General features: G+C 34.5%; 1 protein-coding gene across 2 annotated transcripts; it reads left to right on the top strand.

Annotated features, from left to right (window-relative positions):
- The first annotated feature begins 930 nt into the window (after positions 1–930).
- On the top strand, positions 931–16,546 carry LOC110664874 (autophagy-related protein 13a). 2 transcript variants are annotated; one of them, XR_009143367.1, is made up of 5 exons: positions 931–1,444; positions 1,615–3,351; positions 3,461–3,642; positions 12,457–12,752; positions 15,995–16,139. XR_009143367.1 is itself a non-coding variant. In XM_058134885.1 (4 exons), the coding sequence occupies exons 2-4, from the start codon at positions 1,981–1,983 to the stop codon at positions 16,305–16,307; spliced, it is 1,866 nt and encodes a 621-aa protein (XP_057990868.1). In that variant the 5' UTR covers positions 934–1,444; positions 1,615–1,980; the 3' UTR covers positions 16,308–16,546. The 2 variants fall into 2 exon arrangements, 1 of the variants encoding a protein (XP_057990868.1); XM_058134885.1 differs by lacking the exon at positions 12,457–12,752 and having other exon boundaries at positions 934–1,444; positions 15,995–16,546.
- Positions 16,547–17,592: the final 1,046 nt, after the last annotated feature.

Raw genomic sequence — 17,592 nt, 5'->3', positions numbered from 1 at the left:
AGTTACACAGATATCCACAATCGCGTCAACTACTAGTACACGATCGCGTCAACTACTAGTAATCTCCTCTTCAACAACTAACTTCCACAATAACTGAATAACTTCTCTCACCAATTAATTAGCTTTCTCTAATGAATATTTAATAACTACCAAAACAATTCATAACTTCTATTTTAGGCCTTTTAATTGAATTAATATAATAAAATTAATTAAATTAATTTTACAAAAAATTAATTTAATTAATCAAAGCCTAAAAATAATTAATGAACTGATTAATTTATTTGGAGGCGTAATTTTTACTATCTCTATGCGCAGTAAAAGTACATCTTCATAACAACTTTTTTTCTTTTTCTATTTTAAATTATTTTTTTTAAAGTGTTATTATGCCCTTAATACACATAATTTTTATTTTAAAATTATTATTATTATTATTATTATTATTATTATTATTATTATTATTATACTAAACAAGGGTGTAATTTTATTATGCATAAATACAGTAAAATATATACAAAATAAATGGAATTGATTTAAATGATTTTAATAATTATTAATGGATAATAATTTTATTTACAAAATTTTAGTATAATCTTTTATAAATATAGTCTTGATATAAATATTTTTATAGTTATTAATCATATTAATTTGATAAATATAAAAAATAATAATACATATGGTTAGACTCTAACCCTTTATTTAAATTGAAAAAAATAAAAAAGAAAAAAATGTGATTTCTCAAATTTTCTTTGTTAAATGATAAATAAATAACAAAAATAGAAAAAAAAGAAAAATTACAAATTTTCAATTCCTTTCATTAATTTAATATTTTTCTCTCAATTAAAATAAAATTAAGGAAAATAAAGAAAATGAGATACTATTTATATTTGTATTAAAATTACATATATATGAATAAAATAATTCTATTAAAAGAGAAATTCCATTTCTCCTCTATCCATCTATATCTAAATTATAATAAAAAAAAATTGATTTTACTTCTTTCTTTCCCCTTTCTCCTCTTCAATTTCTTCTCATTTCGCCTACCTAAGGAAGAAAACTTGTTATTTTACTGTGTGGGCAAAGATATAAGGCCTAACTCAATGGCCGGTAGACAAAAATACAACAAAAACGATGATCGATTGCTGATATGAGAGTCTAAAATATTTATTACCGAGTAATCATACATTATAGGGGGGCAGAGAGAGAGAGAGGAAGTTTTGGGTATGAGATCAATGGAAGAGTGGAGCAGCTTTTTTTGTTGTTATCTTTTGATGCTAAAACTGGACGGAATTCGTTCTACTGATGCACAAGAAATTAGAGTCGCTTTGTCCTCCACGCTATACTTTAGCTGGAGTTGATGATGTGTTTAATCCTTTTACGTCTCTCTTTCGCTTGGCTTGCAATTGCAAACCCCTGAATTCAGTAGCTTCATCGTTTCTTCTTTTCTGTAAGTCTTTTTTTGGGTTCTTTCTATTTTATGTATTGGTGCGCCATTGATATATTTTCTTCTCTTCTTTTCTTTTCTTTTTTTTGACGTTTTATTGTCTTTTATGATGATTTCACATACGTCTGGTTGATCTCTTATTTTGTGATTGAGCCCAATGCTTTTGACTGCAGAATTCAGGTTCTGGGTTTTAGATCATCTAATGCCTATCAAGCTTTGATTTCTCGATCTGGAAATTGTTTATTTTGGTCTCTAATTTTGATTTTACTTTGGGGCTGCCTCTTTCAAGGCTTCTGCGGCTACACGATCCCCATTTCCGAGATTGATTAAAAGGACCTTCTGTTATTTGCCTGTTTATGCCTTGGCTTTTTTATTATCCTGCCATATCTATAGTTGCTTTTTCATCCAAAGAATCTTTCAAAATTCATCACTTGGCTTATGACTAACCTAAGGAAGAGAGCAGCTTTGTCTGTGCTGGATTGATCATCATGTAATGGATCAGAATTTGTAGCTTCAGAGGTCTTCTCTGTATTAGAACAATGGATTTGCACAACAATTCTCATCCCGAATCTGGAAGATTGGAACAAATTATTTCCCAGTTTCTGTTGAAGAGCTTGCATATTATTTTGGACTCTAGAATTCCTTCTCTTCATCCGCATGATCGTAGTGGTGATTTTCAATCCAGTTCTCGGGTGAGAAAGAGTGACAAATGGTTCAATTTAGTTCTAGGAGATCGTCCAGCAGCCTTAGATAACTTGAATTTTTGGCAAAGAAATGTAATGGACCCCATGATAATTGACATAATACTTGTTCGCCGGGGGACTACCTCTTCATCAGTGGACGATCTATACTCTTCTATGGCTGATAGGACACCTATTGAGACAGTTATGGAAAGGTGGATAGTTCAGTATAACACCCAACGGGTTATGGCTCCCCAAACTGGGGAAAGTTCTGCCTCTTGCAAGAAGATATATAAGAAGTCAACCATACTTCTCCGTTCCCTTTATTCGCAATTGAGGCTTCTACCGGCTCATCGGATCTTTCGGCAGCTAAGCTCTTCTAGTCAAACTTATAATTTTGATATAATTTACAAGGTTTCTTCATTTTGTGAACCTTTCTCTTGGTCAGAGGAGGAAATGATGAAAGAATATAGTTTTATGCCTGTAGAGGCCCTTCCTGGCCACCTTTCTTTATCTGTGACTTTCCGTCCATCACTATCTGATTTTAACCTTGAGCCTTTGGCAACATTCCCACCCAAGATTATAACAGATTATGTTGGTAGCCCTACCACTGACCCTCTGAGGTCTTTTCCTTCTTCAGATAGGGGAGATCGTGCTACATCCTTTCCACTGAAGGGAATACGGCCGCTTATTTCTACTCCTTTTCAACGCCCACATAGCTGGACAAGTGGCTTTCACAGAGCTGCCCCTTTTATGGCAAACCAATCCCTTGGTGGATCTCCTCCTGCATACCGAACATCTCCCATGCCATATAATTTTCCACATACTCCATCAGGTACTTATGGTCACAGAATACAAAGCTGTAGACCACCAACTCACCAAAGGGCTACTGGTAATGATGAGTATGAGCTTTCACCTCCATTCTCACCATCTATGTCTCCTTCCACTCCGACATACTTCTCCAGTGGTAGTCCTTTGCAAACTCGTATTACTTCAGAAACTGCCCCTGTAACTATCCCCTTTCCAAAGTCAGGTAGAAGTTCTAGATACCTTTCTCCAAACTTTTCTGACCCAAGTAAAAATTCACTTCCACCTTTATCTCCTAAAAGCACGAGACATGATCCTTCATCACAGGAGTCTCCATCTGGAATCCGTTCAATTAGGAAACCAGAAGCTTTAAGGGCTGGAGAGTTAAACTCTGGCATAGCGAGTCATTATTCTGGTCACAAGGTAGCCTTTGTTTCTTTCTGCTTTTTTATGGTTTTTGTATCTCAACTTATAAACTTCATCTATCTCATTTATGTGCTGGTTGATAAGGTCAATTTGTAATTTTCTTTAGATTCTCAAAGATGGCAAAGATGATTCTGGACGCTTCTCTGGACTGTTATCTTCTAGTGGCTCACCACATATTGGATTTTCAAGAAGTTCTAGTAGATTATCTTTCCAAGATGACCTAGATGATGGTGACTTCTCATGTCCTTTTGATGTTGATGATGTTGATACTTCAGATTCACCTAACAGGTACTTCAGTTTCCCTCATTTTTCTATGTGCCAATGCAGGTATAACTTGTTTGCTTGCCTCACTGTAAAAAAATCGTTGATTGACTAAGTGCGTAGTATTGATGTCGATGTCAGCATGTTCTTCAAGACATTGCCTGTGTGATCATCTCTTCTGCATTGATTTCATGTTTCTATTTGAATTTATTGCTTATTTGCTTGCCACTGGGTTATTATATTGCCTGGATAACTTCTGTCGCCTGGGCTAAGCTCTAGTGGTTGCGATGGTAGGGATTAGGGAAGAAATCATAAGTTTTAAGCCATAATGCTCCCTTGTACCATATGGGTAAACAACAAAAAGGGGTAAACAACAAGATTACATGGGAACCTCTCTTGAACGATACTACCATCAGCATGCTGATTTTTTTTTATTATTATTACTATTATTTTTAATGGGTCACCATTCAAATTTCTTGTACTTTCAGTATAACATTGTATTTGAAATCATTTTCTACTAGTTAAAACCATTCAAAAATATCTTTCAAATTTTAAAATATTTGTTTTCTCTCATTCTTGTTGCATAATATTTGTTTTCTATCTTTCTTGTTGCATTATATGTGTCCATTAGGTTAAGCTTTTGATGAGTAGTAGTTAGTTGTTGGACAATGAGCCGCTATAAGTATTTGGTAGCTACCACTAGATTCGATGTGTTGTTTCATATTGATGTAGAACCAATAGAACAAATGGGGAAGAGAAACAAATTCTCAATTTTTTTAATTATGTAATCAATTGTCAATCATCGAAAAGGTCTGCCAAAATTCCTTGAAATTTATAGTAGAATAATTTATCCTACTAAATCCCTAAAAAAAAAAAAAAACAAAAAAACACTAAGGAAGCGTTAATCAATTGTCAATCATAGAAAAGGTCTACCAAAAATACCTTGAAATTTATAGTACAATAATTAATCCTACTAAATCCTAAAAAAAAAAAAAAATACTAAGGAAGTGTTTGGTACAAGATTAAAAAAAATTTGAAGGTTAAGTGTTACTCTTATAATTCTTAAATGAGTAATTATTAAGGGCTAAAAAATAATTAATCATGTAACAATTAATGATATTTTGTAGAAAAAAAAAATTAAAGTGTCTTATTAGCATTTTTTAAGCCTTATTAACCTAGTCCTCCAAAGTTAACATTTATTTTAATATCACTTGTGGAGGTAAGTCCCACATCTGCAATATACAAGAAAATTAAAGAGCATATAAGTGTTAGCATACCAAACCAAAATGGCTTTTTGGTAATGGGCAGTCCAATTTCAAGCCTAGTTCAGCGTGTAGCTTGACACTTTGATATTCATGCTCATTGATCCATAATTTTCAACAAAACGAAGACCTTAATGCTTTTCTTCATGTCTTTGCGAACATTCTACAATTGAAAAGCTATTCAAATCAGTAGAAGCAAAATAATCAGATAAATTTTCAATTTCCCTTGTCTTCTCAACAGTATATCTTTCTTCTTTCCCTAGGATCAAATCCTCTAAACTTTTGTTGCTCATTTTATTACCTTCTTTCTCTGTAATAGGTTCCTCAGTTTTCTCCAACTCAGTCTTATCTTCTTGAATTTCAATAAGTAAAGGCTCAACAATCAAAATTTTGGATTTTTCAGGTTGCTCTTCTTGTTACTCATTATGAAATTCTTGCCTTGCATCATTTTGAGTTGAAACCATATCTTCAAGAACTCTTAATATCATATCTAGCTTAGATGAAACTAATGTATTTGAGAGATATTTTTGTATTTTTCATATGTTTATGGCTTTGTACATATGCCTATTTATATACAAGATTTCTACCTTTATAAGGAAACCTAATTTAATGGAAACTAATACAAATAAGAAACAAGATATACATAAGGAGAAAGAAATAATAATCCCTTTAATGTAAGGATTGAGATTCCAACACTCTTCTTCAAGTTGGTTCATGTATATTACACATGCCCAACTTACAAACTAGAGGATGAAATATTTTGTTGCTAAGTCTCTTGGTGAATACATTGGCTAACTGATCTTTAGAAGTCACATGAGAGACTCAACAATCCATCTACAATTTTCTCCTTTATGAAATGTCTGTCAATTTCTATATGTTTGGTTCGATCATGCTATACTGGATTTTAGACAATACTAATAGCAGCTTTGTTATCACAAAACAAGTATAAACTATTTGTTTTTGATAGTTTCAGTTCTTCTATTAACTTTCATAACCACAACGTTTCACATACACCTTGAGTAATGGCTCTATATTTAGCTTCTGCACTGGATCTAGCAGCCACACTTTGTTTCTTACTTCTCTAAGCGACCAAGTTACTACCAATAAAGATACAATAACCCGTTGTTGCCGTTCTATCATTAAGAGATCAAGTCCAATCTGCATTTGTAAAGGCCTTTATTTAAATATGTCTATGCTTTGAGAAAAGAAGTCCTCTCCTAGGGACAGATTTCAAATATCTTAGAATGCGAAAAATAGCTTCTAAATGAGATTCACGAGGATTATACATATATTGACTTATCAGACTTACTGCAAAGGCTATATCTGATCTAGTGTGTGAAAGATGGATCAATCTGCTAACTAATCTCTGATATCTCTCTAAATCCACTAAATCCCCAACTCTAGCTTGCAATCTATGATTTGCCTCAATGGGAGACTCTGCTGGTTTACAGTCCAACATACCTGTTTCTTCCAAAAGATCTAATATGTACTTGCTCTGAGAAATAAAGATCCATTTATCTGATCTAACAACCACTATTCTAAGAAAGTACTTCAATTTTCCCAAGTCCTTAATCTTAAACTCCTGTGCTAGAAGTTGCTTCAGATTTGCAATTTTCTCCTCATCATCTCCTATCACTACTATATCATCCACATAAATAATAAGTAATGTGATCTTACCTCTACAATATTTTATAAATAAAGCGTGATCAGCGTTACTTTGACAGAAGTCAAAAGAGATCATAGCCTTGTTGAATCTGTCAAATCATGCCCTAGGACACTGCTTTAGGCCATACAATTTCAATCTGCAAACCTTTCCTTTAGTTTTTTCATCATCAAATCCTGGAGGTATTTCCATATACACTTCTTTCTCCAAGTTTCCATGCCAAAAAAGCATTCTTGACATTGAATTGCTATAAATTCCAATCAAGATTTGCTACACAAGACCATAAAATCTTGATGGTGTTCATATTTGCAACTGGGACAAAAGTCTTCGGATAATCAACTCCTTATATCTGTATGAATCCCTTCGCTACCAGTCTGGCTTTTGTTAGGGTTAAGGAACCCTAACAGAGAATTATAAGAGAAGTAGAGAAAATTAGAAAAGAGAGAGAGAGAATAGAGAGATAGTTGAGAGAGAATTGAGAATTATTATTTCTGTGGTAATTCTTGAATGGATCTACAGATTAGCTTGTTGAGAATTTATATCTCAATTCAGTAACTACTTTCTCTAAAGTCAAACATAGCAGTTACCAATTCTCACTGAGAATCAGTTATACACTTTAGCTCCTTTCCGCCAATATTCCCTTCCTATTACTATTATACTTTCTTCTATAGTGTGTAACAAGATTCTTCCTTCAAAGACTTTCTTGTCCCCAAGAAAGTGGCTGTTCTGAAATTGAGCAGTTGATAAAACTTCTATTCTCCCGGTGGCATCCTCTTGAGCAATTGAAACCACTTGATAAGTCCTTGTTCCACCTTCCGATCTCCCCGAAACCACTGTCCGTAATACCTTCTCAGGAAAAACTACAAACTGATCTTCTTGCAGAATAGGCAATTCAGAAATTGAAGTGATCCCCTTACCAATCCTTCTTTTCAACATTGAAACATGAAAAACGGGATGAATTGTAGAAGAAGATGGCAATTGTAACTTGTAAGCCACCTTGCTCATTCTAGCAATTACTTGAAATGGCCCATAAAACTTAGCAGATAATTTCAAATTCTGCCTCAGTGCCACTGAGGTTTGCCTATAAGGTTGCAATATCAGATATACCCAATCTCCAATAGAAAATTCCCTTTCAGATCTGCCCTTGTTAGCTTGCTGCTTCATCCTATTCTGAGCCTGTTGTAAATTGGCCCGGAGAAGAGAACTAAGCTGCTGTCTGTCATGGATGAAGGTATCTACAGCTCCTACCTTCACACCATCAAAAGGAAACATAGGCAAGAATTGAGGGGCATACCCATATAGAGCCTCAAAAGGTGACATTCTGATGGCACTATGGAATGAAGAATTATACTACCACTCTGCTAGGGATAACCAGTCCACCCATGTTGCAGGTTTCAAGTGAACCATACATCTTAAATAGGCTTCAATACACTGATTCACCGTTTCAGTTTGACAATCTGATTGAGGGTGATAAGCTGAACTCATAGCCAATTTAACCCCCAAACACTTGAATAATTCCTGCCAGAATAGACTTGTGAAGACTTTATCTCTGTCTGAAGTAATTACTTGAGGAACCCCATGAAGTTTAAAGACAGTATCCAGAAAAACATGAGCTACTGATGCTGCTGTATAAGGATGGGACAGAGAGATAAAGTGTGCCACCTTTGTCAATCTACAAACTACTACCAGAATAGTGTCTTTACCTCTTGACTTTGGGAGACCCTCAATAAAATCCATAGAAATTTCTTGCCAAGCTTGGGAAGGAATGGGAAGAGGCTGTAACTTCCCTGGATAAGGGCATGTTTCACCCTTACATTTTGCACATACATCACAAGACTTTACCCATTCCATCACTTCTTTCAACATACCAGGCCAAAAGAAATACCTCTTCAATCTCAAATAAGTGACATTAACCCCTAAATGGCCTCCCATAGCAGAATTGTGATAAGTTTGCAATAAGGTATGCTTCAAAGTTGTAGAATTCCCTACATATAGCCTATGGTTGTAATATAGGACACCATTCTTCAACTGATAACCTGCAACAGCATTATGGTCCAAAGAGAGCTTCTGAATTAACTCTCTAACTTTATCATCCCCTTCATAACTTTCCACCAATTGCTGCATCCAAGAAGGAACTACCACAGATTGAATAACACAAGAATGAAAATCTGCAGGCCTCCTTGACAATGCATCTGCCACTTTATTTTCAATTCCCTTCTTATACAGTATCTTATAGTTTAACCCCAACAATTTAGAAATACCCTTCTGCTGCAAATTAGTATGTAACCTCTGCTCAAGTAAGTATTTTATACTTTCATGATCAGTTTTAATAAAGAACTGACCCTGTTCTAGGTAATGTCTCCATTTACTCACTGCAAGAGTGATAGCTAGCAATTCCTTCTCATACACAGATAGAGCCTCACTCTTAGGCCTAAAAGCCTTAGAAATGAAGGCAATAGGATGCCCTTGCTGTTGCAACACTGCTCCCATTCCCCAATTACTAGCATCTGTCTCAATTACAAATGGCTTAGAAAAATCTGGCAGAGCTAAAATCGAGTCAGAGACATTAATTCCCTAAGCTTCTCAAAAGCCTTTTGAGCAATAGCATTCCAGTGAAATGAATCCTTCTTTAATAGATCAGTTAGAGGCTGACAAATAACCCCATAATTTTTGATAAATTTCCTATAATAGCCTGTAAGTCCCAAAAAACTCCTGAGATCGTTGACTGAAATAGGAACAGGCCAGTTTACCATAGCAGCAATCTTTTTTGGATCAGTAACAACCCCCTGTCTTGAGATGATATGCCCAAGATATTCAATTTCAGTTTGCCCAAAGAAACATTTAGATTGTTTAGCAAAAAGATGTTGGGCCTGTAGCACCTCAACACTTGTCCCAAATGCTCCAAATGACTCTCCATATCCCTACTATAAACCAAGATATCATCAAAAAATACCAGTACAAATTTCCTTAAGAAAGGTTGGAAAATGTGATTCATTAAGGCCTGAAATGTAGCAGGGGCATTAGTGAGCCCAAAAGGCATCACTTTAAATTCAAAATGCCCATGGTGTGTCCTAAAAGCAGTCTTACGAGTATCATCCACCTTCATCCTTATTTGATGGTAACCAGCCCTCAAATCTATCTTAGAAAAGATCACAGCCCCATGCAATTCATCTAGCAAATCATCAATAATAGGGATTGGAAACTTATCCTTAACTGTCAAGTCATTAAGTCTCCCATAGTCAACACAAAATCTCCATGTCCCATCTTTCTTCTTCACTAAAAGAACAGGAGAAGAATAGGGGCTAGTGCTAGGTTGAATGATGGAAGAGGAGAGCATATCTTTTATCAATGTTTCAATCTCTGTCTTCTGGTAATGGGGGTATTTGTAAGGCCTAATATTAACAGGCTGAGCATCATGCTTTAGAGGAATAGCATGATTGTGACTTCTAAAAGGTGGTAACCCTTGAGGCTCTTCAAAAATGCTGCTATATTTCTGGAGTAATTGTTGCAGTCTCTTATCACACCCAAAATTGGAAGTAGCTTATAGCAAGGAGTGGTCAGAATACATAACACAGAACAAAGGAGTCTGAAAATCCTTACTATCTTTCCTCAATATATTGGCAGAATACCAAAGCCCAGACTGCAGCTTACCCTCTCCAATGCCATGCAAAACTATTGATTTTCCTTCCACAGTAATAGTAATTGTTGATGCCTCAAAGTCAAATAGTACTTGATTATGCTTCTTTAACCAATCCACTCCTAATATCATATCAAAACCCCCTAATTCCAGAATCTTCAAATCAAAATTAAACTCATTATTGTCTATTTTCCATTTAAATTGCTGACATTGTAAATCACACCCTAACTTCCTCCCATCTGCCACTGTAATAGCAGTGTATGGTGTTGAAACCAACTCCAATTTCAATTCTTTAGCTATTCTTTTGTCAAGGAAACTGGTGGTACTACCACTGTCAATTAATATCACCAATTACCTGTTTTTATGAAGCCCCAACATCCTTATTGTATCAATGCCATGACTACCTTCCACTGCATGAACTGACAGAGTATTGTCTTCCATATTTTCCCTTTCCTCCATCTCCATTCCTGCTTCAAACCACTCCTCTTCACCTCCATCATCATCCTTCTCCACGGAACAAATTGCATTTAATGATTTCTGCTTACATTGATGCCCTGGAAAATACTTGTCCCCACATCTGTAACATGGTTTAGGCTGATTCTTAACAGGATTTGAAAAAGAATTTATTGGTTTATATACTGAAGATAAAGTAGAAACAGGCAGTGGATAGGGTGAGTTGGTACTGGACTGAGTTTTAATTGTTGTAGGGTTGGGTTTGTCAAAATTTGGTCTTGGAGGATTTTGATAGGTCTGATATGGCTTGGCATACTGGTTTGGGTAATTAGTCTGATATGGAGTTAAAGGGACAGTAGATTGGCTTCTAAAAGGTTTGGAAAAATTGCTTGTATTCTTAGGCTTTTTACTGACTTCCAACACTTGTTCTTGAAGCCTAGCTACTTCTATAGCCTGAGATAAGGAAATAGACTTCATCATTCTAACAACCAACCTAATTTCATCCTTTAAACCCCCATAAAAGCAGACATAAAATAAGATTCACCTAATTCAGGCATTAATCTCTCAATTCTTATTCTTAATTCCTCAAATTCATCTTGATATTCCTCTAAAGATCCCTCCTGCCTCAGTTTCATAAAACCCTCTACTAAATCCTCTAGCCCTTCATTCCCAAATCTGTTGCAAATTCCTTTCTCAAATTCTTCCCAAGAATGTACTCCACCCCTATTCCAATTATGGAACCATGCATCAGCCCTATCCACCAAAAACAGGCTCGCTATTGGTACCTTTTGATCAATAGGAACCTTATAGATCTCAAAATATTTTTCACACCTTCTCAACCAAGCCCTAGGTTCTTTCCCATCAAAAGTAACCAACTCTATCTTGGGCAAAATCTGTGGCATACCTTCCATAAAAGAAAATTTTCCAAGGTTATTAGGGTTACCTATATTCTGTAAATTCTGGATCCTTGTAGGGTTAGGTAATAAACCCATCCCATTTCCCAAAACTGACTGAAATTCAACATTTTCAGATCTACTTCCGCCTTCCCCAGAATTACTAACTTCCTTACTCCTTCCAGCACTCATGTAGGCTCGCAATTCCTCCAAGATAACATTCTGACCCTCAGTTTTTTTCATCATATCTTCTTTAAATTCCTTCAGATCTCCAGCAGTTCTAACTTCCTTACTCCTTCCAGCACTCATGTAGGCTCGCAATTCCTCCAAGATAACATTCTGACCCTCAGTTTTTTTCATCATATCTTCTTTAAATTCCTTCAGATCTCCAGCAGTTCTTGAAGCCACTTCTTACAGATTCCGAGAAACTTCTTACAGATTCCGAGAAACTTCTTGCAAATTCCTCACTTGTTCTTCTAGCTCAGCAATCTTCACCATCTCTGGACTCACTACAACTGATCTAGTCATATTTCTGACTTCCAGGAACCAATTACCCACTGATTCTTGGATCTGATAGCTCTGATACCAAATGTTAGGGTTAAGGAACCCTAACAGAGAATTATAAGAGAAGTAGAGAAAATTAGAGAAGAGAGAGAGAGAATAGAGAGATAGTTGAGAGAGAATTGAGAATTATTATTTCTGTGGTAATTCTTGAATGGATCTACAAATTATCTTGTTGAGAATTTATATCTCAATTCAGTAATTACTTTCTCTAAAGTCAAACATAGCAGTTACCAATTCTGTTACAGAATCAGTTATACACTCTAGCTCCTTTCCTGCCAATATTCCCCTTCCTATTACTATTATACTTTTTTCTATAGTATGTAACAGCTTTGTATCTCTCAATTGAGCCATCTGCTTTGTGCTTCACAGTGAACACCCACTTGCATCCAACGGGTTTTTTTCCATCAGGGAGTGTAACCAGATCCCATGTTTCATTATTTGCTAAAGGCTTCGTCTCCTCAACTATAGCAGTATTCCATTTTGGATCAAGACATACTTCCTTCCAAACTTGTGATATAGAAACAGAAGAAACAGACAAGACAAAAGCTGTATAGGAAGGCGACAAGGAGTCATAGGAAATAAAATTAGAAATAGGATGCTCTTTTGAGTCTTCTTCAATGTCTTCATTCCCTGCCATTTTCTTCAATTGCAGGATGTTCAGACAGGTTAAGTTGCTTTTCTCTTATTTCTTAATTGTTGACTTTTATCTTTTTCAGTATCATAATTGTTCTATGTAAAGGTTGTAGGAACAATTGTCAATATATTTTTCGTCTTAATATCATTTAAGAACCATATTATGGAGTTCTAATAGAAAACTACAATACTGCTGGACAATATTATAATGTGCACAACGTGTGGGATTTTAGTGTTTTTGGAAATAAAAGGTGTTAAAACTGGGGCAGAGAACAAAAGGTGAGATTATGCAGATAGTATCTGTGAACAAAATTTTTATCATTAATTTCTATATTATCTTATGGTGTAACAAAGGCCTCTTATAATTCATACTTAGAAGAGTAATTGAACGAAGTCTCATCAGTAAAGGATTGCAAAATTTGTAAAAAAAAAAAAAATTATTCTTTATTTCCATCTCACAATTATTTAGAAGGATCCTTTCATTTTAATAAATCACAATGTTTTGCTTGTAGTTCTAATGGAAATCTACAATACTGCTGGATAATATTATATTGTGCACAACGTGTGGGATTTTAGTGTTTTCAGAAATAAAAGGTGTTAAAAACTGGGGCAGAGAACGAAAGGTGAGATTATGCAGATAGTATCTGTGAACAAAATTTTTATCATTAATTTCTATATTACCTTATGGTGTAACAAAGGCCTCTTAGAAGTCATACTTAGAAGAGTAATTGAACGAAGTCTCATCAGTAAAGGATTGCAAAACTTGTAAAAAAAAAAAAATTATTTATTTCCATCTCACAATTATTTAGAAGGATCCTTTCATTTTAATAAATCACAATGTTTTGCTTGGTTTGGCCAACTGTATGACAGCATAAACCTCAACATCCTAACGGAATCAAAAGGATTGGTGGAAATTGAGAATTTGTTAGAGGTCAAAATACTGATCTTGCAAAAGCAAAAAATTGGTGTGCCAAGGAGGTAGAGGCCAGATCTAAATAAACTAAATGAAAACAAATGTCAGTAGGATTGACTACATTCATAATGAATCATCTATTAACTATGAATAAAATCTGAAAATTGTAAAACATCCATGCATATTTGTGTTTTCTTTATTTTTTATATTATTTTAATTTTTAATTAGTAATGCTAAAACTTAATTAGCTAAGCATCTAAGCATTAAGCCAAACCGCATAAAAGGCAATTTTTTTTTCATGGATAACCCTTGGACCATTTACTTTGTTTCTTAATGTCCTCATTTCATATTGTCCATCTATGTTACATAGGAGAATTTGGACTGTCAAAGTTCTGGAGTGTTTTCATGCAAATCCTTTTGTGATCTTCTTATTTGACCTTCTATCAAAACATTTTCTTTGGAAAATCATACTTGAAGGCTGAAGCTAAGGGTATGATGAAGTCTAGTCCAGTCAATATAGTGTATTACTCAAATTTGTATCAGCTCAAAGACTTGAGTTTTGAAACTGAACTCAGCTTGAAGCCAATTGGATTTTATGTTTTAATCTCAAGTTGAAATCAATTTGACTTGATCATCATTAAAATGTAAAATTTCTAGCTAATCTCAAATTAAAACTCTAATAAACTTAAGTGAGCATTAATAAGGGTTCTGTATTTATGTAGATGGGTTAAAATGATAAATAACATAAAATTTTATTTAAATAGTGTATCATATAAAAATGAAATACTTAATTAGGCAAATGACCTACTTGATTATTATAATCCTCAAACTTGGCTACGAGAAGTCAAATTGAATTTGAATATTTTGTTAGTCAAATTGAATTTGAATATTTTGTTAGTCAAATCCATTGTTATACTTCTACTTGAAGGGCATTCAGGATCAGTACTTTTATCTGTTTTGATTTCTCAATAGGTTAAGCATCAGTAACTTATTAAAGAAATGCTTTTTGGCATTAAAGTTGTACCTGTCCAATTGTCAAAAAACAATAATTTCCCTCATTTTTATTGAGGCTTTTCCTGATGTATTTACCAAGAGTTGTCTGTTATTGATGTTGACCTTTTGTCTTTTGCTTTTAATATAATTCAGAGGATAATGCCTTGATATTATCTTAGTCATATTTCATCCTGTTTTCTCTGTCTTCTATAAATGAATTATTCCTTTATTGAAAGTGTAAAATATAACAAAAGGACAAAGAAACTTGTAGGATGCAAAGAATAAAAATTATAAATTTTAATTAACAAAAAAGTTTCTTACAATTAATTTGTTGCATTCTGTTGAAACTTTATTATTTGTTGTTTTCTGTAATATTATGCAGTTATGAATCTTATGATGCATACAAAGTCTATCTCATTTGGTTCTTATGATTTTGTTGTTTTAATTCCTCAAGTCCTCATCATATAGTCATTCATCTCTAGATTGTTATAATTTATTTATTGTCATCAACCTCCCACACTTCTCTTCTCATCTTGGCTGTTATTTCTCTAGGAACAAACTTACAAATGCCAGATAGATACTTGAATTTTGTGATGTATTATGCTGTAGTCTATTGGTCCTTGAAGTTGGGCTTTATAGACATCTATGGGTCAAGAATCAATAGGATTTATCGAGAGGGAATGCCCAAAAAATGTTACTTGATGAATTTCATTTGTAATTTGTTTAATCCTGCAAAGGCACTTAAGGATAATATTGGTCTGTAGGATTTCATGGCTTAGGTCTACCAGATTATCTTGAACTGGTGATGTTAAAATAAATACGGCTGTTTAACTGTTGCGCATGCACAAACAAATATTAACTCAAAGTCAAGGATATGGGTCCTGTAAAATCGTTTCCTTGTTTGTGTGATTTCAGTTGCCTTAAAGTGCATCAATTCCACTAATTAAGCAAATTACCTTTGTGGGATTCTTGATTCTGTCCTTCTCAACAGGCCTGCAGCCATTGTTTCTGAAATAGGACATTATGGATTCTATTTAAGTTCATTTTGTCGGTGCTTAATTGCTAATAGTTCTTCAGTGGCAACATGCAGTGCTAGAATTATGATTTTGCAGGTTGTTACTACTAATAATTTCTTAACTGGATTCAAATCTTTCGATATAGTTCTTTCATGGGCATGGGCTCGAATTTAATGTATTGTTTTCCTTTGCCTTTTCACTTCCAACCTACTTAAGCCATATACTTTTGTGCATTTCCCCCTTGATACCTGTTAATCAAGCTGTATCTTTCCTCACATTTTTTACTTTCTGTTTATTTTTCTTATTATTCTACTTCTTCACCTTCTTCTGACTTTTTGTTTCGGATGTGCAGTCAGAAACTTGATGGGAAAAAGAATTTAGAGTCTACTCCACATTCGTTACTAATGGGCAAACAATCTCAAGATGCTGCTGTTGGTGTTCTTGTGCACATGCTGAGAACTGCACTTCCTCTACAACAAGATCCAAGTTGTTACTCGTCTCATTCTTTGAGGACTGACCTAGATGAAGGGGTTGCTACTGCCTCTGGGTTCTTTATGCCTCGGAAAACAGCAGATGCATTGGAAGAGCTTAGGAGTTACAGAGAAATGAAAGACCTGCTACTTTCTAAGAGTGGAACTCGGGTGGCTAGTAAAGAAGAAGCTTAACTACTAATACTTTGATGGGTTATTATAGATGATAGAAATTGTCCCAATCTGCACTATTTACCATAGCATCTGACGCTTTTGTGAAGATAGATATAACAAGTTATGTACGTATCATGTTTGTTAGCCATTATAGATACCTGAAAGAAAAACAAAGTAGAAAACATCTTGAATGAACAAAAAACATCCTGAATGTGCAAATCCATATGGTGCTGGATTCAGTTACAGATGCATTATTGAAACTGCTGCTTGGTGTTGCATGAATTATATACAATGTTTTACGAACTGAACTGAACTGAATGTTCGGTTCCACTGGTTCAATCAATGGTAATGGTGAATATTACGATAAGTAAATTGCGAAGATAGCCTGAATGGGCTTTGATATTTGTTGCTATTGCCCTTGTTCTGTGTTGCCGTTTCGGCTTAATAGATTGTCCTTTTAGTCTTTTCCCATTCACTTTCACCGTTGGCTTGTTCGAGCATTTGTTCTTGCCTAGCTGGTGCAAGTCATGCAAAATATCATCTTCTGTTTTATTTGAGTCTGATGGTTGGTATTGAAAATTTTCAAACTGGATCGATTTTTCCCTTGCTGGTATCTACTTGTGTTGCTGTTGTTTTTTCATTCTCATTTTCTTTGTTTTTTTGCTTTGTGTTTGCATTGTTTTATATCGCTAATCTTTATGCTTTGTTTTGCTGCCCTATCAATTTTTTTAGCTTTTGCTTTTTTGCTTTCTTCTTGGTTTATTGTGTAATTGCATTATTTTTGCTGTTTATATTTGTTATAAATTCTTTTCATGCAAATATGGGTATGGGGGACAAATTAATTGGCTATTGCGAGGAGGATTAAATGTAGCTCAGGCTCTTCAGGTTCCTAGGGCGGCTCATTTATTTATTTATTTTAATTGGACCAAGCGCTTGAATCTATGTAGTTCTAGATCAGTTTTAATTGTTTTGGCAATTTGTATTTGACATTTATTGTTAGCTCTGGGAATGACGGTGAGTTCCATGGATGTTACTGTTAGAAAATAAATTAATCAATGAGATTTAGTTTATTAGTATTGAAATCATAGACAAGACTGAAATTTAAGTCTGAATCAGAAACAAATATAAAAATAAATAAATAAATGCAAGTATTGGTGCGATTGCTCCGTGGAATAAACTTCGGTCTATACAATCAAGCAAAGATAATCTATTTCTTAAAAAAAAAAAAATGCCAAATCTAGCATGACTCTCCATTATAGCAGCCCATAAATTAAACTCAAAACGATGCCAAATCCATGTAGACTGT

The sequence above is a fragment of the Hevea brasiliensis genome, chromosome 2 (genome assembly GCF_030052815.1).
Source record: "Hevea brasiliensis isolate MT/VB/25A 57/8 chromosome 2, ASM3005281v1, whole genome shotgun sequence".
In the NCBI taxonomy this organism is placed as follows: domain Eukaryota; kingdom Viridiplantae; phylum Streptophyta; class Magnoliopsida; order Malpighiales; family Euphorbiaceae; genus Hevea; species Hevea brasiliensis.
Note: the sequence above shows the minus strand (reverse complement) of the source record. Positions and strands in the feature narration are given on the sequence as shown.